The sequence below is a fragment of the Trachurus trachurus genome (assembly GCF_905171665.1).
Source record: "Trachurus trachurus genome assembly, chromosome: 15".
In the NCBI taxonomy this organism is placed as follows: domain Eukaryota; kingdom Metazoa; phylum Chordata; class Actinopteri; order Carangiformes; family Carangidae; genus Trachurus; species Trachurus trachurus.
In genome coordinates, this window is record NC_139906.1 from 30,630,767 (window position 1) to 30,652,291 (window position 21,525).

Genomic DNA, 21,525 nt, shown 5'->3' on the forward strand with positions numbered 1-21,525 from the left:
CCCATCCGAGAGAAGAGAGGAGAGGAGGAGGTGGGGGACTACGGGGGAAGCGGTCCCGTTGGGACGGGGGACGCAGTGGAAGGTTCAGCGCTGCAGCTCCAGAGTTTGAAATAGACTTGAAATGCTGTTTTTCTTGTTTGCTGGTGAAGATTAAAAGCACAGGATTTAAAGAAGCGGGGTGTTGGAGTTGCGGTCGGTCGGTGTCTTTTCTGCGTGTGATGGAGTGAGTGGAAGAGAGGGCGCGCGGTAACTTCAGCCTCGCCATGAAATCGGTGTTTTTCAGTCGCTTCTTCATCCTGCTGCCCTGGGTCCTCATTGTCATCATCATGATCGATATCGACAGCAAACGGACGATCCGGACTCCGGTGGCCGGTCGGACCGGCAGGACGCAGCGGGGAGCCCGGACCGGCGCGCCGGGAGTCGGCATCAGCCAGAACCAGTCTTCCCTGCCGGTGATCTACGCCATCACTCCGACCTACACCCGTCCGGTGCAGAAAGCGGAGCTGACCCGGCTGGCCCACGCCTTCCGCCAGGTGCCCCGCTTCCACTGGATCGTAGTGGAGGACTCTACGACGCGCACGGACCTGGTGGCGCGCTTCCTGGCCCGGTGCGGGGTGCCGTACACGCACCTGCATGTGTTCACTCCCCGCAGGTTCAAGCGCGCCGGGATGCCACGCGCCACCGAACAGAGGAATGTGGCGCTCGCGTGGCTCCGGCAGCACCGGAGCAGGCGGGACGCCGGCGTGGTTTTTTTCGCGGACGATGACAACACGTACAGCCTGGAGCTGTTCTCCGAGGTAACCGACGTCTCTGTCTGTGCCCTGTGTCAGTGCGCGGCTGCGCCGGAGCAAAGCATTTACACTGTGGACTTTAACTTTTCTCAGTTAAAATGCACAAGTTTGACCTAAAATAGACCAAATGATTATTTTATATAGGCATCTATGATTTAGAGGTTGGTAGTTTGAAAACCAGAAAGTGGAAACATGAAGCTGCTTTGTTTTATCCTCACAGACATGATGGAGAAACATTTACTTCAGCAGAAGCAGCAGCATCACATTTCTCAGCTTCATCATGTAAATATAACATTACATTTACTTTAAGTAACTGAAAAGCTGAACTCAGAAGTGTTAATGATCACACACTCCTGATGGAATGAATGTTGGTTTTGTCCTGCAGCTTTGCCTGGTCTACCTCACACAACCCAACAGTCTGCTCAGTTGTTTACTGTAATGCACAGGTGCTGCATCATATTTTCTTTGCTGATATGTAAAATGAAAACATAGCTTTCTGAATTATTAGATACTTTTCCAGTGGGGTGAGTGAGTTAAGCTCCAACAAGCTGATAAATCTCAGAAACATCCCTCCAAACCCTGATTCATAGGATTTGTCTCTCAGATTGAGACACTGATGTCATGTGGTGGTTAGAGTTTTAGCATGTGGCTGCTGTTCACGGCATCAGCTCTGTGAGGTTTAAGGATCAATTTCCCCCCGTGTCTGATTGTGCTGTTACTGCTCTGACCATTATGCAGCACAGACAAAGTCATTGTTGGCTATTCCCCCAATGGGGTCATTTCAGAGGCATTCAAACATTGAAATTCACACATTCTTCATTTTGATGGGATCCCACTGGAGCCCAGCTAAAATAAAACTCTCCAGGGGAGACTCCAGACCTTGTTTTTAGAAGCACTTATCTCACCTGGAAGGCCGTTGTTAAACCAGTTTATTGTAGTCGAGCATCTGGCGAAAACCACATGGACACTCAGTATCAAAGCAGACTCAGAGACAGGGAGTGGGAGTTGAGTGAAGGGTAAAGGAGTGAGAGACAAAAAAGCTGAAAAGGAAGAGGGAATGAGGACTGACTGACAGAGAGAGAAGATAGAGATGGACGGTGGTGCTGCTGTCCAATTCTCTACTGATCCACCAGCCAACACAGAATTCATAAGCAGCAGTGTGTGTTTGTGTGTGTGTGTGTCTATGCTTCAATGAAATTATCTTTATTTAGTGCTTTCCAGTTTCGTGATCTTAATTTCTTGCTCTTATCTGTATATTAGTGTAATTCTGTGTTTTTCAACCTTGGGGTCGGGACCCCACATGGGGTCGCCTGGAAATCAAATGGGGTCGACTGAAATATTTAGTAATTGATTGAAAAAAAATACTGATAAAAATATATTATATATTATACAGTATATACACTACACACAATCTTAAACAACTGTATTCTATACTTTCACTTTCTCAAATATAAATCGAGTTCAAATAAAACGCAGCATATAACAATATCTGAGCTGGCGCATCTTGACGCGATGATCACGAGATCGTGGGGGTCGCCAGAAATTTGTGATGTCAAAATGGGGTCACAAACCAAAAAAGGTTGGGAACCACTGCACTAATATGAGACACTGTAAATCTTCTGGTATATAAATAGTGATAAAAACATATTGACTCAGTGTCTGCAGATCTGAGTTGGGCAGCACCAGGCTGGATGATGTGTCAGTGTGGAGTCAGCGTGCCAGAAAACTGATACCCAGTTTGTTTACGTTGTTGCCTGCACATGTATGGGTGTCTCCGTCCAGCAGTCATTTAACTTAATGCTACACCGTGTTCTAGACATCCAGATAATGATGACAGACAAACAACTAGCGGTGTCAGCAGCAACAAAACAATTCTCTCATTCTGAATGCACAAACACACTGAGAGAATGCTTCTCTGATTACTGATTGCTGCTTTTGATTACTGCCATTCACAGATTTCTGGCCCCAGATCAGACTGCACAACATTCTGATATCAAGAGTTGAAATAATAGATCTTAAACTGAAGGGATATACTTTGTGTGATGGTATACCTCAACTTCAGTGTAAATGATTTAGTGGTAAAAACAGTGTTGATCTTTAATGGAGGCATTTGAAAGTGAGAACATTTGAACCGTGTTCTGTTCTTTCTTGGGCATTTTATTTGCTGAATAAATGCTGCTTCCTTGTATTGAAACATGTTGATTTGTGAAGGCGTTGTCTATTCAATCTCAACATCCATATAAAATCTGCTCTACAAACAGTGAGCTAAACCAAAGGTACATTTATATTAAGGATGTTTGATGCGCAGATCTGGATTCTCGGGGTGCTGGCTGTTTTATAAGACAGGTCTAAATCTGGTTCATCAGCAGAGATGTATAAGGCTGCAATATGATTGGAATCTATATCACCATTATTTTAAATTTCACTTTGGCACCTATGTTTCTTTGTTCTTTAGACTTCATCACTGAATAAGCCCAGATAACGGGCACATGTTTGTTTGATAGAAGCTGCTTGGGTTGAGGCTCAGTGCTGGGTGAATATGGACCAAGATTAGTTCTGGAGAATCTTCGTTCTGAGTCAGCAAATAAACTGTCATTGCCATGTGTAAAACATGAGACGAAAAGTGAAAGTCTTTGATTTGAACCATGAGGCTTTGCAAAGTGTAGTAAAGGTGGAGATGCTGCTGAGGGTGGTGGAGGTGGTGGTGATGACGCTGCAGGAGATCTGGATGTGATGTGGACTCTGATGAGCTGGACCTGGTGCAGGATGTGAAGACTGGATGAAGTGAGGGACAAGTTACTGAAGTGAACAGACAACAGAGAACAGGGGAAGGTTGAGAGCAGCAACGTGATTGGTAATTGAGAGAGAGACATAGAGAGAGAGAGATTTTGCAATTAATTATTTACGATAGAAATGTGAAAAATATAAATAATGAAATAAAATATATATTTGTAAATAGGATACAGTACAGATATTTATAATGTGCAAGTATATGGAAAAACAAAGAAGATTTAAGATTCAACAAACAAACACTACAGACACAATGTTCAATACAAATCAATTAAAGGCTTTTTAGGTCTACAGGGCTTAGTTGAGGACAGGACAGGAGTCTGGGTTGATGCTCATGTGAAGCAGTTTCTTAAAAATGACATAATCGTATTTATGAGAGGGACAGAGGTCCATCATGGGCTGAAAATCCAGTTACCACAAAATCTGGTTAAAAATGACAGAACGTCTGTCCAGCCGATCAATATGCAGGAGCTAATTTTTCACTTTAACTTGGGCTGAAGAAATTGAGCCTGTTATTCCCTCTGTCACATCCCTGAAAAACAACAACTGGATTAAAGAAAAAAAAGACTGTAGTGAACCTAGCACAGTGGAGCTGAGTCTGCTCACAGTGTCAGTGTTCAATTCCGGCTCAGTGTAAAGAGCATCTGTTTGATTTGTTGATAGCACACTGCCTTCTCTCTGTCCTCCTGCCTTTTTCATTACCCAGCTCCTCTGTGCAGGTAATGGCCTGTCATAGAGAGATAATAGGCTGTCATATGGCAGAAATAACCTGCAGAAGCTGTCTGCAGGCTTTAGACTGATGGCAGTTGCTGTACTTATGGTGGGTGGCAGCTTCATATTAGAAAGCCTTATATCATTTCAGGGAGAAAAAAAAAAAACGATCGAGGTAACATTCAAGCAGCTAAAACATTATTTTACCCCGACCCCTTCTGATAATGTCTCCTGCAGGGATCCACTGGGACATTTCAATGAGATGGCAATGGTTTGGGAAAAATAGGCTTTGAAGGATAGAGTCACAACACTACCATATGCACACAGCAAGGCTTCTGGGTCCCTGTAGTGCCCATAGTCAACCTTCATGACTACAAAGTCCCATCAACCTTGTCTTATTCTACCTCCCTCTGCTCTATAGTTTTATATTCCAATGATAATGGACAGTTTAGGGCACCAATCAATGATTATACAATTCATATTGACACAAAAGAATCTGGATATTTGACCTACAGCATTGCAGAGCCCAACACACAAGTGCTGCATTTACACACAAATAGAAACTGTACTCATGTTTGAAAAAAAGAAGAAAACACAGCTACACGTCCTGTTCAATGAACACAACGTGAGTCACTCTGCTCTTGTGGACGGCTGCACTGATTGAAATAAATGGGTGTTTGTTTCATCAGATGCCTGTGAAGAAAAGTGGCTGGACTGCTCCTGTGTAGACAAACCTGGATGTGATGAAATGGATGAACGTCAAGAGCTCTCTGTAGTGCGGTGTTCCTCTGGTGGCTGTGTTGCTGTTGTTGCGTCATGGTAACAAACCTGCATCTTTCTAGAAAGGCTCAGAAAGTAAAACAATGTCTACTTAAAGGGACAACGATAAAAAAAAGTCTCATCTTAATGTGGATGAATCTACGTTACCACTTGTTAATGGGTCAATTTTCGATAAATATATTGTTTTGTCGTTATAGTTATTTAGTTATTATTATCTAGTGGTCGGCTCCCGGACGCTGCCCGGCGGGTCGTGAGAATAACGCTGCTGAATCGCCGTTTATGGTCGGAGCTACGGCGGTATCTGACCGTCTCCGTCTTGCGCCGGTCCAAGAATTTCACCGTGCGCACAGAGGCTCATGGGAAATGTAGTGTGAAAACACTTTGCTTTCCAAAACTCCTTGTTGTCCCTTTAAAAAAACATATTTGGAAATAAATATAATGCTGAGTAGAGGTAATTATAACATGGAGATGTGTGCACCTTCAGTTCCTTCCAGTGCTAGAGTAGAACTATGTAATATATATTTATACATGAGCACAGGTAAGGCTCATAACTAGTAGCTTTTGGGCTGTAAATACTAGTTTGATTTAAGCCCTGAAAAGAAGAATCTTTCTTTCAATATTTTGAGTTTGACTAATTTTGTCCTTCTGTCAGCTACTGTGGAGCAAAAAGCAAAAGCAAGTCTGACCTGCAGTTGTCCAATTAACAAAAGAGGAACGGCTGCCGGAACAGAAAATCAGCGCCACTCTTGACTCTGGGTTGTTGATTACACGAGAACTGCCTGGGCTGTTTTGAGAGAGAGTGGGCTACAAACTACCGCTGAGTAATGAGCAAAAATGTGTTACAAACCCCCCCACCCTCTACTTCCTCCCCTTATGAAAAAAACATTCGTACGTAAGCAAATGTTTAACAAGCCTTCCTGCCCCCCCAACTCCTTTACTCCTCCTTTACGCTGGAGCGAGAAATCAGGTGGAAAGGCGTTTAGCAAGGGGACGAGAATTAAGAGGAGGATTCCGTGTTTCCGCGCGGCAGTCAGATCTCCGTTTGGCATGGTTTATTGTGCACACGACACGTTACGGCTCGGTTGCCTCCTTGCAGTCAATAGTGTCAGCAAGAGTGCTGATTTAATATCCCCCCGCCATGCAGCCCTCCTGTGATTGGCCCTGAACACACACTGTTTTCCTGCTGCTGGACCTCCATCGCACAAGGTCACCTTTAAATGAATCCATAGACATTCAGAAATATCCCTAAAACAGTTTGGGCTGCTCTTTTTTATTTTCCAGAGATGTGTTCTTGTAGAGACAAGCTTGTTAAACAACATTTAAACCTTCGCTGGACTGTAAAACTCAATTTACACACAGAGTTAGAAACTCCATAAGCCACAGTGAATGAGTCCCTGTTGGGAAACCAAGGATGAAGATTGTGTTTTATTTTGGCGGTATGGTAACAAAAAAATAAATAAAATAAAATAAAATAAAATAAAAATATATATACAGTATATGTATGTATGTATATAAAATAAATAAATAAATATATGTATCCTGCATCCTTTCCTGCTTCAATTTATTCTCACTTCAGCTCTTATTCACTTTGTAACAACTTGCACCTTATTCTCATCATAGTAAATAAGATTCTTGCCAATAGGGTTGATGACCTCTGGTCCACATCACTAAATGTCAGATGGGAAAAGAAATATGAGAATTTGGATGATAGGAGAGGTTTGAAATAAACTCCCAGATTTACAATCGCAATATTGTTAAGAGAAATATCAAACCTCCAAAAGACAAACATCACACAGCAGAAGTCACTTAAGACCGTAAATGAAGCATTGTGGGAACATGTTTGTTTGGAACGGACTCATAATGAAATCTTTTTCAACCTGTTTTAATTCTTTATTGTTTATTGGAGGTCGTTTTAATTTAGTTTTTCGAGCCTGAATGAGCGGACAATGAAGCGTGCACCTGTCTCCGTCCTGTTTGTCCTGATTCTCAGTCAAAGACTCTGTGATAAACATCATTTAAACAGCATGATGACATAACAGGCTGAAAGGAAACAGCCTGCCAAGTGAAAAGAGGAGCTGAGTTTAACAAGTCATATATTTAGTCTGTAACAACATCTATTGCACGTCTGTCCGTCCTGGGTGAGGGATCCCTCCTCTGTTGCTCACCCTGAGGTTTCTCTGATTTTTCCCTGTTAAAAGGGTTTTCCATGGAGTTTTTCCTCAGTGGATGTGAGGGTCTAAGGACAGAGGATGTTGTTATGATGCCATGTAAAGCCCTTTGAGACAAACTGTTTGTAAAAACGGGCTATACAAATAAAATTGCCTTGCCTTGCCTTGCCTTTAGTCTGTATGTATTTAGTAACATGATATTGTCTTAAAGAGCCTCCTCCAGCCTGTTGTTATGGAGCTGAAGAGAAGTCTGAGAGAGGAGATATAAAACTACACTAAGATGTTTTTTTCTTAATATCATAAATATATCTTCTAATGGATCAACACTTCAAATAAAACACAGGAGAAATGAAAATTATGGAGCTTTAATATTGAAGTTTGGGTTTGTCTGTAATTGTGCACTGACAGAGATGTCAGTAGTAATGCAATGTGGTGAATTGACTGACATGTTATCTGATTACCTGACCACACTGACCTGACCTGCCAGATCTCAGCAGCTACATTAGGGAGGCATGATCTGATATCACCAAGTAAACAACAGCCCAGGACTAAACCTAACCCTAAACTTAACCGGTTGGTTATAACAGCGTTCCTGGGCTGTTAATTACTTGGTGATATCAGATCATGCATTGGGGAGTGCAATGTTTTCATAACCAATAGAAATCACGGCCCCGGCTGGAAAAGTAAGACGTAAATAGTAAAACAGCAGAGTTATCGTGTGAACTTCCACTTGAAGCTCCTCTCAGCTGATGGTTGATCTAAGAGTATTGACCAATAAGTCCATCAGTGGGACTCTGACTCTGTCTGTTGGATCTGTTTCTCACTGAAGGAGCCTGTTCAGAGTTAGTTGCATAACGGCAATCAATAAAATTAAGCAGCGCCTTCCCCCACTCCTCTTCATTCCTGAAAAGCTGACTCTGGGGATTGAGGGGGTTTTCAGCTGACGGCAGCATGGCAGAGCTGTTTGATTCAGCTGCAGCAGCCTGTCAACCGGGCCAGAGTTTCGTCAGACCTTTTTTTTTTTTTTTTTTTGAATAATTGAACTCCCCCCGGCCCTGAGAGCAGAGCACCACAGCAGTCACAGTGACTATTTTAGGGAGCAGGTACTGTGGCAAATGCTCTGTGCTGTGTGTGACTCAGGCACACCTCTCATACGGTGCCATACCAGCTCTTGTGTCAATCTATTAGTTCTGATGTGGTGGGCTGCCTGCCTTCACAGGAAACTCACTGCTGCACTGAAATGCAATACCATCGTTTCCATTCTGAAACAGAAACTTCAAGAATGTGCTCAATTTTTCACTTCCTTGATAATTCGTGTTTGAAATGAAATTGACTTTTTAATTATGCTGCCATAGTGTTAATATTTCTCTCTGTACATCCAATCGGGGAGTCAGCTGGTGCCGGGGAATCGGCCAACTGACATTCTATTTTTAGAAAAAAAAAAAGGTCCATAGACAGACACACACACACATATGCAAACATGAAGGATGTATTTCATCAAATGTCCAAGCAGCAGGGCTGCATGCCTCCAGAGAATGGTGGGCGAAGGGGAGGTGGCACAAAGAGAAACTGGTGGGATAAAGGAACCAGAGCGAAATAAGCAATTCAATTTCCTCAAACCCCTATGAGCAATTATCATAATTACATAGTGTAGTGGGAGACGCGAGAGAGGGGAGGGGGTTGTAATGTCAGTGAAGCGAAGCGGGAAGGAGACTAACTTTTGCTGGGAGAAAATGTGGGTGCTGGGTCGGTGGAGGACGGAGGAGAGAGGACGGAGGAGAGAGGAGAGGAGAGAGGAGAGGAGAGAGGGAGGTGGTGGAAAGGTTGAAGGCTTTTAAGGGCCAATGTAAATGTAAAAGAGATGTTATACACCAGCTCTCTGCTTAGTGCTCTGCTGTTTTTTCTCTTGAACTGGCAGCTTGACTGCACACCCTCTGCTCTCTGGGAGACATTTATGTTAAATAGAAGCTGTTTTATTAAAATGAAATGGGCATATTCTGTCTCCAGGTCTTGTGACAGCTTTGGAAAGGACGTGTGTTTTCTCAGGCTGTAATGTCTTAAAAATGTTAAAATCTGAAAAAAAAAATCCATTAATATTTGTGGGCAGATGATGATGATGATGATATTTTTTTTAAGAAGTAGTCATGCAGCGATGTGGCTGTCATAACAGTTTCTTATCTGCATTTAGTTGGCAAATATTCTCTATTATTTCAACACACTGCTCACTGGTTATTATCCCTTTGTCCACAGGGTGTGTGCAAAATTAAAACATGCCTCGAAAATTATAGTTTTTCTTTTCTTTTTTTTTTTCCTTTTTTGCAGTGACAGGAACAATATGTGTGCTGTTGTGGGGCTGGAGCTGTGGGTCGCAGCAGCTCCTCATGAATACTGGTTTCAGTCCAGTGATTCACTAAATCAGGTTGCACCATTGAATTCAGGAAATCTTTGCCAGGAAACCATTTAAAAATGTGTAAGAAACCACACTTGAAACAAAATCAATCAGATTTTGAAAATACTACATAATCACAAGCCAGCACAACTCCCTACATTTGCAGTTTCAGAGGCTCAGATGATGCTGTTTCTCTTTGACATATGTTGTTATGACTTTGTTTTAATTACGTCAATTACACATTTCAGACAGTTAACCAAGCTACTAGTCATTTCATTTTAAAGATTTAGATCTTGTTCTCGTAAGAACTAGAGTTTGTAAGTTGCTTCTGTTTTAATGAACTCATGCATAGAACCACTTAAACACTCACACTTCAGCAGGTGAACACACATATAGATAAGTGATTATCTAACTTACAAATATAATGAATGACTACTGTATGTTGTTCAGTCAGTTGTGAAACTGTCTGAAAATTGTTTCATCATTTTGCAGTGTATGGTGCTGTTCTATTGTGTTGGGATTTTATACAAACACTTTTTGGCATAAACATGGTGGATAAAATACTAAAACACTACTTAGTATAACCCATGACTCAATATCTCCTATCAACAGCAGGAAAGCTGTATACAATGAACCTCCTGTCCTGTGTAACAACTGTTTCTTGACTCTGGTCTTTTCATCCATCCAGCCAGCACTGTGATGCATCATGTACAGTTCTAGTGTGAGCTGCCAGAGGTTCTGCTCAGAGACAATGGTTCCTCACTTGGCAAGACTTCAGGAAGCTGCATCCGGTCGCTGTGTGCAGCACCAGGCTGCTGTTGGCCAAGATGCAGTTGCACCATGTGTATGGAGATGTCAGGTTTTGTCAGTTTACTGTGAGCTTCACACAAAATCAGGAGGTTTTCAGTAAGAAAGCAAATAAATGTACTACACAAAGAACATTTATCATCACTACTTGGTAATTTCAGCATACAAATCAGCTGCAATTTGCCATGAAAATATGGTTTGTGTATGAAATTGTATTATACACAAAATGCAAAAAAGATAAAAAACACTTAACACACACACATATCTAGTTTTAGATCGTTCCCTTGCTGGAAAGAAGGTTTGCAGATATTTTCACAGATATCACACCATTTCATACACACACAGAGCCAAACAACACACACACACACGCAATATGCATGCACCTTCATCTCTTTAATGTTTTTTTCCCTCATAAACCCATAAACCATTCAACCTGCACACATATCATGCACCATTGAATCACAGTTTCATAGCCCATCCACAGCCCCTCTAATTTGATTCATTCATTTTCTCCTCGCTCATTTCTTCTCTCCCTCTCTCCAATTGCCTCTGCCATGCATATTAATAACACGTAGATAAAAATACGCTTGATTAAAATCACACCCGGCCCAGCCACCCGAATACTCGTCCCAGTGCTCAAACAACACAATGACGGCTCTTTCTCCGGGGCAGGAGGCAGGAAACGAGAACATCCATAATGGATTTCATATACTTCATCATTAAGAGTCTTTGTGTGTGCACACAATTCACTTTTCACCTATTTGTTTGCAGGGAAGGGAGTCAGAGTTGATTACCCGACTGAGCTGCAGTGCACCCAGACAGAGTGTCCTGGCTGCGAGTCAAATGAAATGTGATTCCTCTCAGCACTGTATTTTTCACCCCCCGCTTTTCTTTTGTTTACTTGTAAATAGCCTGCGTTTACTGACTGAGCTGCTGCTGCTGTAATTCGTCAGGACTTACAGGTTGTCATGCACCCAGCTGCATCTGAAATTATTTTTCATGTGCGGCCAAGATGAATGATTTGTTATCTCACTGCACTGTCTACCCTCTGGTGAAGATATCCATATTGATAATGAGACAAGAGCTCTCTTAATGTGTGACAGGTCCTGCCGGCGGCTCCCAGCTATACAACCTAAACTGACGCACAGTGCAGAACAAAAGCTTTTACGGTCGCCTCAGAGAAACACTGAGACTGTGGAGCATAAGAGCCCAAGTGTTATCAACAGGTCATTCCTGAATTTAAAGGGGAACTATGCAAGATTTTTAATGGTTGGTTAAATGACTTGTTATGGGGAGAATGGACCAGCACCATGACACAAACACTTGTTAACATACCCACCTCGTAGACATCGCTCCATGGATTGCCTTCTTGCAGCCTTCAGTGAAAACAAATGCATATGGCAGGGGGGAGGGAGGAGGGTTAGCTTTGGGTTTCTACGATAGTGAAAATATGCACTCGGAAACTGTAGGGGAGCTCCACATAGGAAAAAAAGTGACCCAAACAGTGAAAAAGTGACCGTACTTGCATAGTTCTCCTTTACAGTAACAAGTAAAATGCGTTGCAGACTTGAGTTTAGACTCAAATACAAAAGCTTTTACATTTCTGACTGATGCTTTTGTCATAAGCAGCTTACAAATGAGGAACAATACTCAAGTTTCAGTGCAGTGGGACCACTCAGATTTAACACAAGGTACTACATGTGTTCAATAAGTGTGAGGAGATCAGGTGAAGAAATGCACAGTTAAGCATGTTAACGTGCCGTAGGTGTCAGGACAGGAGGAGGAGATCTTGGAAAAGACGAGTATTCAAGAGATTCATGTAAACAGTGTGGGAGGTTACACACACATGCCGATGGCATTTTGTAGCTTGTGCCACCATCGGGGAGCCGCAGTGGAGAACAGTGTGCACCGAGACAGAGGGTACAGACCATCCCGGCCCAAGGGCGGTCCCGTCAAAAAGGTCATGCAAAGGTCTACAGCTGACCCTTAAGAGGGATCAAGTATGACAGTTTAGTTGTTAGCTGAATTCGGGCTCTGTCAGTGCAATGAATATGTATTAACATGTTTCTGAAGAGGATAAAATAGAAGTGTGTTGGAAGCACTTGGATACACCATCTGATACGTTACCCTCCTCCCCTGACATCTCTCTCTCTCTTTCTCTCTCTGTCAAACACAGTGATGACCATCTGTGATCAGCCCTCTCCTCTTTGCGAACACTCTAAATCAAAGCCTAGTGTTTTGTTATTTCCTCAAAAAATCAGCTGTAAATAGCTGCTGGTGAAATTCAAATGAATGTTAACCCTGCAAGTCTGACGTTTGAATGTTTGCACCCTCAAGACACATGAAAAAATATTTTCAAATTCAAAAGGTCACATCTTGAGGAGGCACAAAAAAAATACACTTTGGAGTAGAGATTGTACCGGAAAGCTGAACCAGTGTGATTTAAATATACAGTAAATCTGTTTAGCATATTTCCAGAGCTGCTGTGGCAGCTGAAGCAGCAAGAGAGAGAAGTGGTGAGACGGAGCGTAGCCTGACCACTGGGTCCTAGTAGATGGAGGCGGACCCAGAAGTCTCTCTGCAGGCAAGCATTAGTGACTTGATTTAGATTTGGGCAGACATGATTAGCCAGTGGAGGTCAATGAGCACTGGAGTGATGTGCCCTTCTTCTTATCTGCAAGTGTTTTGCTGTGCTAGTTCACCTGAGAGGTCACTAAGATAGACATGGCCTGTACCAAGAGCTGGGTGGCATACCAAATCAAGGAGAGTCAGATTTTTCTAAGGATAGCTGATCATCCCATCATGACACTCAGGTCTCTGACCCCAGAGGTGGATATTGCAGAGCCTTAAGGGCCCCCGATGGAGTCTGTTAGAAGTTAGGAAGCCTGTCAGGGGCTGTCCACAAGTCAGGATATATTTATCCAACTGAGTACGTCAAGCAGAATTAGGTTTGTTTAGTCCAGACCAGATATATTAGTCTTTTATAGAAAATCTGTTCACTGACATTGAGGGAAAAAAATTGATAGACTTAAAGCGAACTATACAAGTCCGCTCGCTTTTCACAATTATCACAATTACTCTGGAGCTTTTTAATGAAGGTAAAAATGTAGCATAGCCACGGGAGAAATCCTGCTTAGTTCCTCTTTAAACGATTGCCATGCGTTGGTCAGGATTAAGCCCTTCTGGTGGACCTCCCATCATGCACAGTGAAACCCTTGCAGATGGTCCAGAAGGTTAGCCTGACTCCGCCTGCCCATGTGAATTTCTCTTCAGAACTTGAAATGCATTTGTGTTTTTTCTTGGGAACATTGGGGGTGGCTGAGAACAGTGATGTTGAGGTAATGCACCAAGTTTGAAGTTGTAGTTCAGTAATGGCGGTGGAGATAGATGCTTTCGTTGATGGACATCTTTAGCACACACTCACTTTGCTCTGCTTATTGCAATGGGGGATGGTCGTTGTTTTCAGCATGCAGCAGCTTTATTGTGTTCCAGTTGGGTACGGCGCATGACGTATGTCACGACCAAGCTCTAGTGATTGGGTAAAGGTAGATCCAATAGTTTTAAACCTCAACAGAGTATCCCCCTCCCAAGAAGTACATATCTCGACTGGAAGTGAAATGAAGTGCATTCAGCAGCCCGTATGGTTTTGACCAGCTTATATGCTCATATCACATAGCTACTCACAGACCTGCAGACAAGACAGTCCAGACTGCTCTGGTCTGTGGCTCCTGGATGGTGGCAGCAGCTACCAAGTGTTATCACAGCAGAGGCGTCGCTCTCTGTCTTCTATCCTCTCCATCTCATCTCTCCTGAGAGTGGAGCCGAGCAGGGGAGGCTTTCACAGAAGTTTCAAGGCCTTGTTTATGCCAGTGATCAGAATAGACTCTAACACATAGAAAAGTGTCAGAACGTACGATTTATGACAAGTTTGTGCAGTAAGGACAGTTTGACGAATCAGATTTGGAAAAGACTCCAGAAACCCCAGTGAAAATAGTAGGATAAGAAACTCGAGTTGATGCATGACTGCTGATGGTTGTTTGAGAATAAACTGTCAGGAGATATGGAGGTATATGTTTGTGTTTGGGAGGACACCGGGAGAGCGTGATACAGACAAGTTATTGTGTTCCATGTGTCTTGTGTTTAGTTTTTGTCTCAGTGGCACCTGGTATTTACTTTACATCCATATAGTGTTTCTCTGTATTGTGATTGTTATTTCTATCTCACAGAAAAAAAGATCTCCCCTCTGCTGCTCTGTGGTTTCTCCATTTACTTTGCCACATTTAAGGGGTTTGGGGAGTTGTACTTAGGTAAGATACAACAGTTGTAGTATTTATTTTATTGTTGCATTTATTTATTTATTTATTTATTTCAGGGCTCTGTAGTGTAGTGTATTATCCACCTGTACTTTTGCTTTAATATCTTAAATTATTGTATGTTCTTAGTTGTAATATCTTGTTATTACCATTATGTATTCTTCTTTGTATGTGTGCCTTGTTTGGAACTGAAGGAGTGTTTGGAGAGATGCTCTACTTCATGGGTTCCACAATTTGCTTAGAAGTCATCTGACCTAATGGGATAGGCATGGTCCAAGACGACTGAATGACCCGGTTGTCTTCTCTAATGGGTAAGAGACATGGGATACAGGACATGTGGTTTTTCACTAGCCTAAAAGTTAAAGGGTCAGGCCAAAGATCATTGACCACCTTGAGGGGAGGCTCCTCTCTGTCTGGAGAAGGTGGAGTGTTGGAGATAAGCCAACATGGAAGGTTTTTGGGTTGAGAGAGAGAGAGGGGCGGCAGTGGCTCAGGTGGTAGAGCGGGTCGTCCAATGATCAGAGGGTTGGCGGTTCGAATCCCGCTCTGTCCCGGTTGCTGCCGTAGTGTCCTTGGGCAAGACACCTTACCCACCTTGCTCCTGATGGGTCGTGGTTAGCGCCTTGCATGGCAGCTTCCGCCATCAGTGTGTGAATGTGTGTGTGAATGGGTGAATGTGATGTACTGTAAAGCGCTTTGGGTATCGTTCAGATGGAAAAGCGCTATATAAAACAGACCATTTACAATCTCATTTTGGACCAGAGATGCTCCAGGATTCGGCATTTTTGTACACTGTTCTTCTTCTTGTTAATAAACTTCTTTTTTGAATACAAGCGAAGACATGTCAGCGGTGATCCCTTCTTTTCATCAACACATCAATATACCACAGTAGATTTGTGATATTGGGGTATATACTGTAATAAAACTGACACATGCAACTTTATATAATATATAAAGTTCCAAGTGTCAGTTTTACTGTGTTTTACTGTAGCTCTACAGTATATTATAGAGCACATGAATGTAGTGAAGAGTGTGAAAGACAGGGCTGATGTGCAGCTTAGCATTGTTTGTTTGTTATCAACTGAAAGCTTAATGCATAATACTGGGCATTAACATGTATTCTGTAAACAAACCAAAGGGTGATTTCAATGTGCTGGTGCATCAGTAGAACAACATGTGTGCACCCACAGTGTTGTTGAGTCTTTACACCCTGAGGAGAGGTGTATTCTTCTGGTGCTGTGGCAGCTTTCACCCAGAAAAAATACTCAATCTCCACAGAATCCCACTGTGTGCTCTCTCAGCCACATTTACTATTTTCCTTCCTCAATTCACTCCCTGCGGGGAAAGCTGTAGAGTTTGTTCATGATGACAGACTTGATCATAAGGGCGAGCTCAGTTGTTTGTGGACTTTCTGAGAGACTTGTTTGTGTTCTGAGAAAGAGACTGGATTACTGTGTAATAGCACGAAGCACACAGATCTCCTTTGATACCTCCTTTCTGCTCTGCACTGACACAGAAAGTATAAGACTTTAGATCAGCTGCGAGCTCATATTACTGTTCCTCCAGAAACAATACTTCCACAAATAATCACAAAAAACTAAATCGAAGGTTTTCATAGGGGTTGTCTGTCTTTGTTTGTGCGTCTAAACCTTTTCTTTTCTTCTAACTCTATCAGCTCATTGGTGTCTGCTGTGAGGAATACAGTATATTGATTCATAGAGCTGTGTGCCTGTGTGTGAGACATGTGCTGTAAAGTGTGAGTTTTGCAAATTTTTCTCAGGTTCCAGTGTAAAATAAGCACACACACACACACACACACACACAAATGCATGCACGCACATTTCCCAAAATAGCGTACTCTCTGTGCAGAGGATTACATTCGAGGTTGTATTGATTTTTTTTCTTCGACTCCAGACTTTCTCAAAATTGTTGCAGTGCTGCTGAGCATTTGAGTCTCTCTTGTTCAGATTCTGTAAACCTAAATAGGACTTCAACACTATACAATTTCTTTTCTCAGACTAAAGGCTCAATATCTGCAACAATAAAAATTGAAGGTGGGGCATAACCCTTTTCGAAATAGAAGGAAGTGTTTGTAACTGGATTTGTTGGCGGTTAAAAGAATGAGATGTGAAAAGAGGAGCTCCTGGTTTCCTTCTGAACTGGCAGTGAAGAGAGGAAGCAGTGAAACCAAACCACTGGTCAACATCTAGCCATTAAAGGATTGAATGCAAAGCTGCAGTCACAGCAGTTTGATCAGGATCCTACAGAACGTATTCACTGATTCTGGAAGGCATACTGTATTCGGTAAATATGAAACCTGATAGCTGTTTACTATTAATTCCGAGCCGTCTGTGATCGGCTTTCAACTGACATTTCGCTGCCGCCGGCAATTTGCTTGATCACAGAGGGAGAACAGCTCTTTTCAGTCAGTCACTTCTGATGTTGTACTTAAGGCACAACAAGGCGTGGACGTTCTTTTGTCATTCAGCACCAATCATCATGAAATACATGACTTTTTTTTTCTTTTTTTTTAATCTCTTCACAACATCTTGCATAGTGGCTGCTCTCATATGAAAATGACTTCAGGCTAAATACAAATCATCGTCTGCTGCTTTTCAGGAGTCAAGTTTTCATCCAGTTTACACTATTATTATGCAAATATTAGAAGTTCCCTCATGAAGATAAACAGCTGGTGCAGCAAGTTTTCGTCTCATATTGAGCACGAGAGCTATATTGTGGTATGTAGCCTACCACCGCCTGTTGTTTAATATAATAGTCCAAACAAGAATTTAACACCAAAAGACAGGTGGACAGGGTTGCCAGGTCTGAACCCAGGATGATGGCCAATCAAAACTCAGCCCAATACCAGGACTCAAAATGTGCCTCTGCCTCAGCATATACATTGACTTTAATGGCTTTAAAGGGATAGTTCAACATTTTGGCAAATTTGCTGTCGTAATCCCTATAGTCATAGGAGTAGGTTAATTACCTTTAATAATCGGTGCATGTTGTTTTGAGATCAGCGGGGCAGAGACATGAGCTGCTCAGCGAGCGGAGGTGAACGGTACAGTCTCAAACTCATGAAATATACAATCCAGTAATTCACAAAATGCTCTTATGGAGAAGTTGTGACCTGTACATTCACCACACTACGAAATAATCATGTGTAATTTTGTAGCATTACCACACATGAAGCAAATACTCAGAACAACTTTCACTTTTGAAATCACTCCACCCAGCAGCTGTGTCTGTAGTCCTGGCTATGCATTTGCCTTGAAAACAACTCTGTCTTGTAATGTTACATTATTATTTCATAGCATGGTGAATGTGCGTTTTGGAGTTGTTGGATTGTGTATTTGAGGAATTTGATGAGGGACAGGGGACCTGTCCTGTACCTCCATTGTGTTCGGTGGGCAGCTGTGGATCTCAAAACAACACGTACCAATAATGAATAAAAAGGTAATGGACCTAGGGATTATGGCAATAGGCAAATTTGCCTGTATCCCAATTAGGGATGTAAACAATTAATCAACTATCGATTGATTGTCGATAAGAATGTATCAATTAAATTAGATTAATTGCAGTTAATCGATCCTCTTCAAGGGCAGTTTTTCTGTGAAATGTAAACAAGCAAAACGTGTGCGCAGCGGACTGACGATACAAGGGAGAGAGGAGATTAAAAGAGACAATAACCTAGTTGTAGCTATAGCTACTGGCCTCCTACCATCGCTAACACACAGAAACCAGTGAGTAACGAGTTAAGAAGCCGCCGACACTGAGCTGCCTGAGGAGTTTTAATGCAGCCTGAACGCAGCTCAAACCGACCCAGTGCCTCAGCACGGAGACCAGGCCCTGATAAACACACCTGATCCGCGCTGGTTTACAGTATCCTCCTGTAGTTTAGCCGGTCGCTACCGGAGCTTTTAAATGTAAAAAAAAAAAAAAAGCGCTGGTCGCGGTGCACAGCGGAGTTTCCTCTGCTGCAGCTGAACAGCTGACATGTGGTCAAGACGTAGCTACAGACCTGTCACTGTCCACGGTGCAGACTTCACCCTCAGAGCTCTCTGTCTTCAGACTGTCCTGACCTGTCCCTGAACATCACACAGGGACAACATGGAGCTGCCTGTGTGATTGGTTACTGAGTTTTATTAATGTTTACATCAGGCTGAGTTCAATCAGTTTATGCTAATTTAAGTAGTTAAATACAGTAATCATCATAGTGTAGTGGCAGCAAAGACCATTTAATCTGTATGTAGCCTATCAAATATTGTTATTATAGTGTTGGTCAGGAACAAGTTCAACTTAAAGTCAGGGGAAAAATGTTTAGGGTGTTTTTACTGTTCCTAAATGTAAAAATGGGTCACATTGGACCCTCAACATTATTTAAAGGTTAAATAACGTGTTACATAAACATTTTTCATTGTGCTGTGCTAACAAACTAACAAATACTAGCGTAGAGTCCTGTATAAGAAATGTTCAGCTTTAGGTTCTCAGGAAAATCGCCGCTTATCAGTTAATCGATCATCGATCGATAAGGTCTATCAACTATCGATTAATGAATTAATCGATCATTTGCTTCCCCAATCCCAATATCTCTTTAAGATACAGTATGTTTGTAGTGTAATAACAACTAATGAACAGCATGAATGTGTCGTGTTTCTCTAAACAGAACAGCGGCTTCCATGTGTTCGTATTGTCAATGCAGTAACCAGGGACATGAGTAAATTTTACCCATTGACAGTTTTATGTTTACAACGACCCCTGATAGTTCAAGTGTCTCCTGCTTCATGTGCATCATGAATTACAGGAGGACACACTGGTCGCTGTGGATGAGTTGACAGAACAAACAGGAGACTGCTGTCAATGTCCGATGTGAAAGTGATAATCATAGTTGTTTCTTTTATCCATGACCGGGTCACAGCCTCTTCCATTTGGTAACCAAGACAACAAGATCGCCCAACCTGAAGGAAATATCTATCTCTCTATATTTACATTTACTTATTCATCAGATGCTTCTATCCAAAGTGACTGAAAGGTGGGGGACACTGTCAACTCAGTGCACCATGTAGATTTAACTGTTGTAGTCATTAGCCAACTGTATCTTCTCCCAGTGATTATTATTATAAAGAGCAACACACAAAGTCCATGGTTACTCAAACCATGACCTTTTCACAAGTCTTTGTGACCACACAGAGACTGTTCTACAACCTTTAGAAATGATGAGGGTGCAGATGGTGCAGAATGACGAGGGTGCAGTTTAACAGTATCTAACTGAACCGCTGTGATTTGGATGGGAAGCAGGTGAAGGAGAGGTGAGAGTCAGGAAAAGTGGGACATTTTCTAATCTCTCCTTTATTAACAACATTTTATAACATAACAACATTTATGGGGCTATTGTATACGCCACAGTGAGTTAAAACTATCTTTTACTAATAAAATTCACAGTTATTAATTTCAGATTGGTGTTGATGTTTTAATGTTAACTTTTAAACATTAAAATGTCTAACCACTATATCTCTTTGGAACATTTCATTTCTAATCTTGTAAATGCTTCTTTAAGTCTGTGAGTTTAACCGTGGCAACAGTGTGTCTCATTGGATCTGCTGTTAATGACATTGTATGCCTCCATCAGTGTGTTTGTGTGACAAAATGAGATTTTATCCAGCTTTAGGCCAGATATGAAGGATTTTAATCATCAGACATCTGGACCTTTGGTTCTCAGAAAAAGAAAAAAAACAAACAGAATGTTGGACAGCTCAGCTCCAGCTGCTGGACACGTCCCGTCTGTGTCTGATGAAGAGCGTTGGTGAATCGCTGATCATTAAAGTGAAACTGCTTTATGGAAGTTTCTACTGGTTTTAATCCTTTGGTCTGTTTGTTATGGAGAGGAGGACAACAACTGGATAACTCAGCTGACCCATAAGTTATTATAGAAGCAATCAAAACAAAGGCAGCAGCAGCCAGCTCAGCTCCCAGCCTCTCCCTGATGTCCTGTTTCACAGTGCGCTGACTTTAAATGTGGAACTGCTTCATTCAGAGTTTTTGCTCTTTATAATCACCTGCTCTGTTTGTTGTGGAGAGCAGAAGACCTCTGTGGATAATTTGACTCCTGGTTTTAAAAAAATCTCCTGAATAAGTGAACCAGGAGGACCCTACGTTAATGGTGATGTAGAAAACTCCCATGATCCCACACTGCTTCATGACGCGCTGTCTTTTGTTATTCTTTTAACTGAGAGACTTCTAGACTTCTCAGAAGTTAGTTACCTGCGTATTAAAATGTAAATAAGATCAACTTCATGTCATCCTGAAGATGGAGGAACATATGTTATGGTAATACTTAGCTACATACAGTGCTTTTACTGTGACACTTGTGACAGGGTCACTGAATAAGAAATACCCATGGCATCTGGCTCTGGGAGAGAATTTAAATATCAAATCAGCTACAGAAACTTGTCTGTTTTCTATGAGAGTTTTTACCATTTTTATTATTAAAGCATTTTTCAGTCTGTAATGTCTGGATGACATTTATAGACACGCTGCTGCCTCCACTGTTGCCATTCAGTCTTTGGTTCATTACTGGAGATAATTACAACAATTATCACTGTGCTTATTTATTTATTTTTTATAAAAAGCCATCTATCCTTTGTTGGAACTTTGTGTAATATGAATTTATGTAGACCCGTAGAAGGGCTGATGATGCTTGTTAAAGCCCAGACCAGACCTGATTAAGACCAGACTATTTGTATCAGCTAACTAACTAACCTGTGAGACCAGTA

The 21,525-nt window shown here is 42.0% G+C and overlaps 1 protein-coding gene across 1 annotated transcript in view; it reads left to right on the forward strand.

The window, feature by feature from the left end:
- Positions 1 to 263: 263 nt before the first annotated feature.
- The window catches only part of b3gat2 (beta-1,3-glucuronyltransferase 2 (glucuronosyltransferase S)), a gene marked incomplete at both ends in the record, with an annotated part of 77,161 nt that continues 55,899 nt past the window's right edge, over positions 264 to 21,525 (forward strand). The window contains one exon of the mRNA XM_083988504.1: positions 264 to 797. Coding sequence (XP_083844630.1) covers positions 264 to 797 — 534 coding nt within the window. The remainder of the gene's footprint in view (positions 798 to 21,525) is intronic.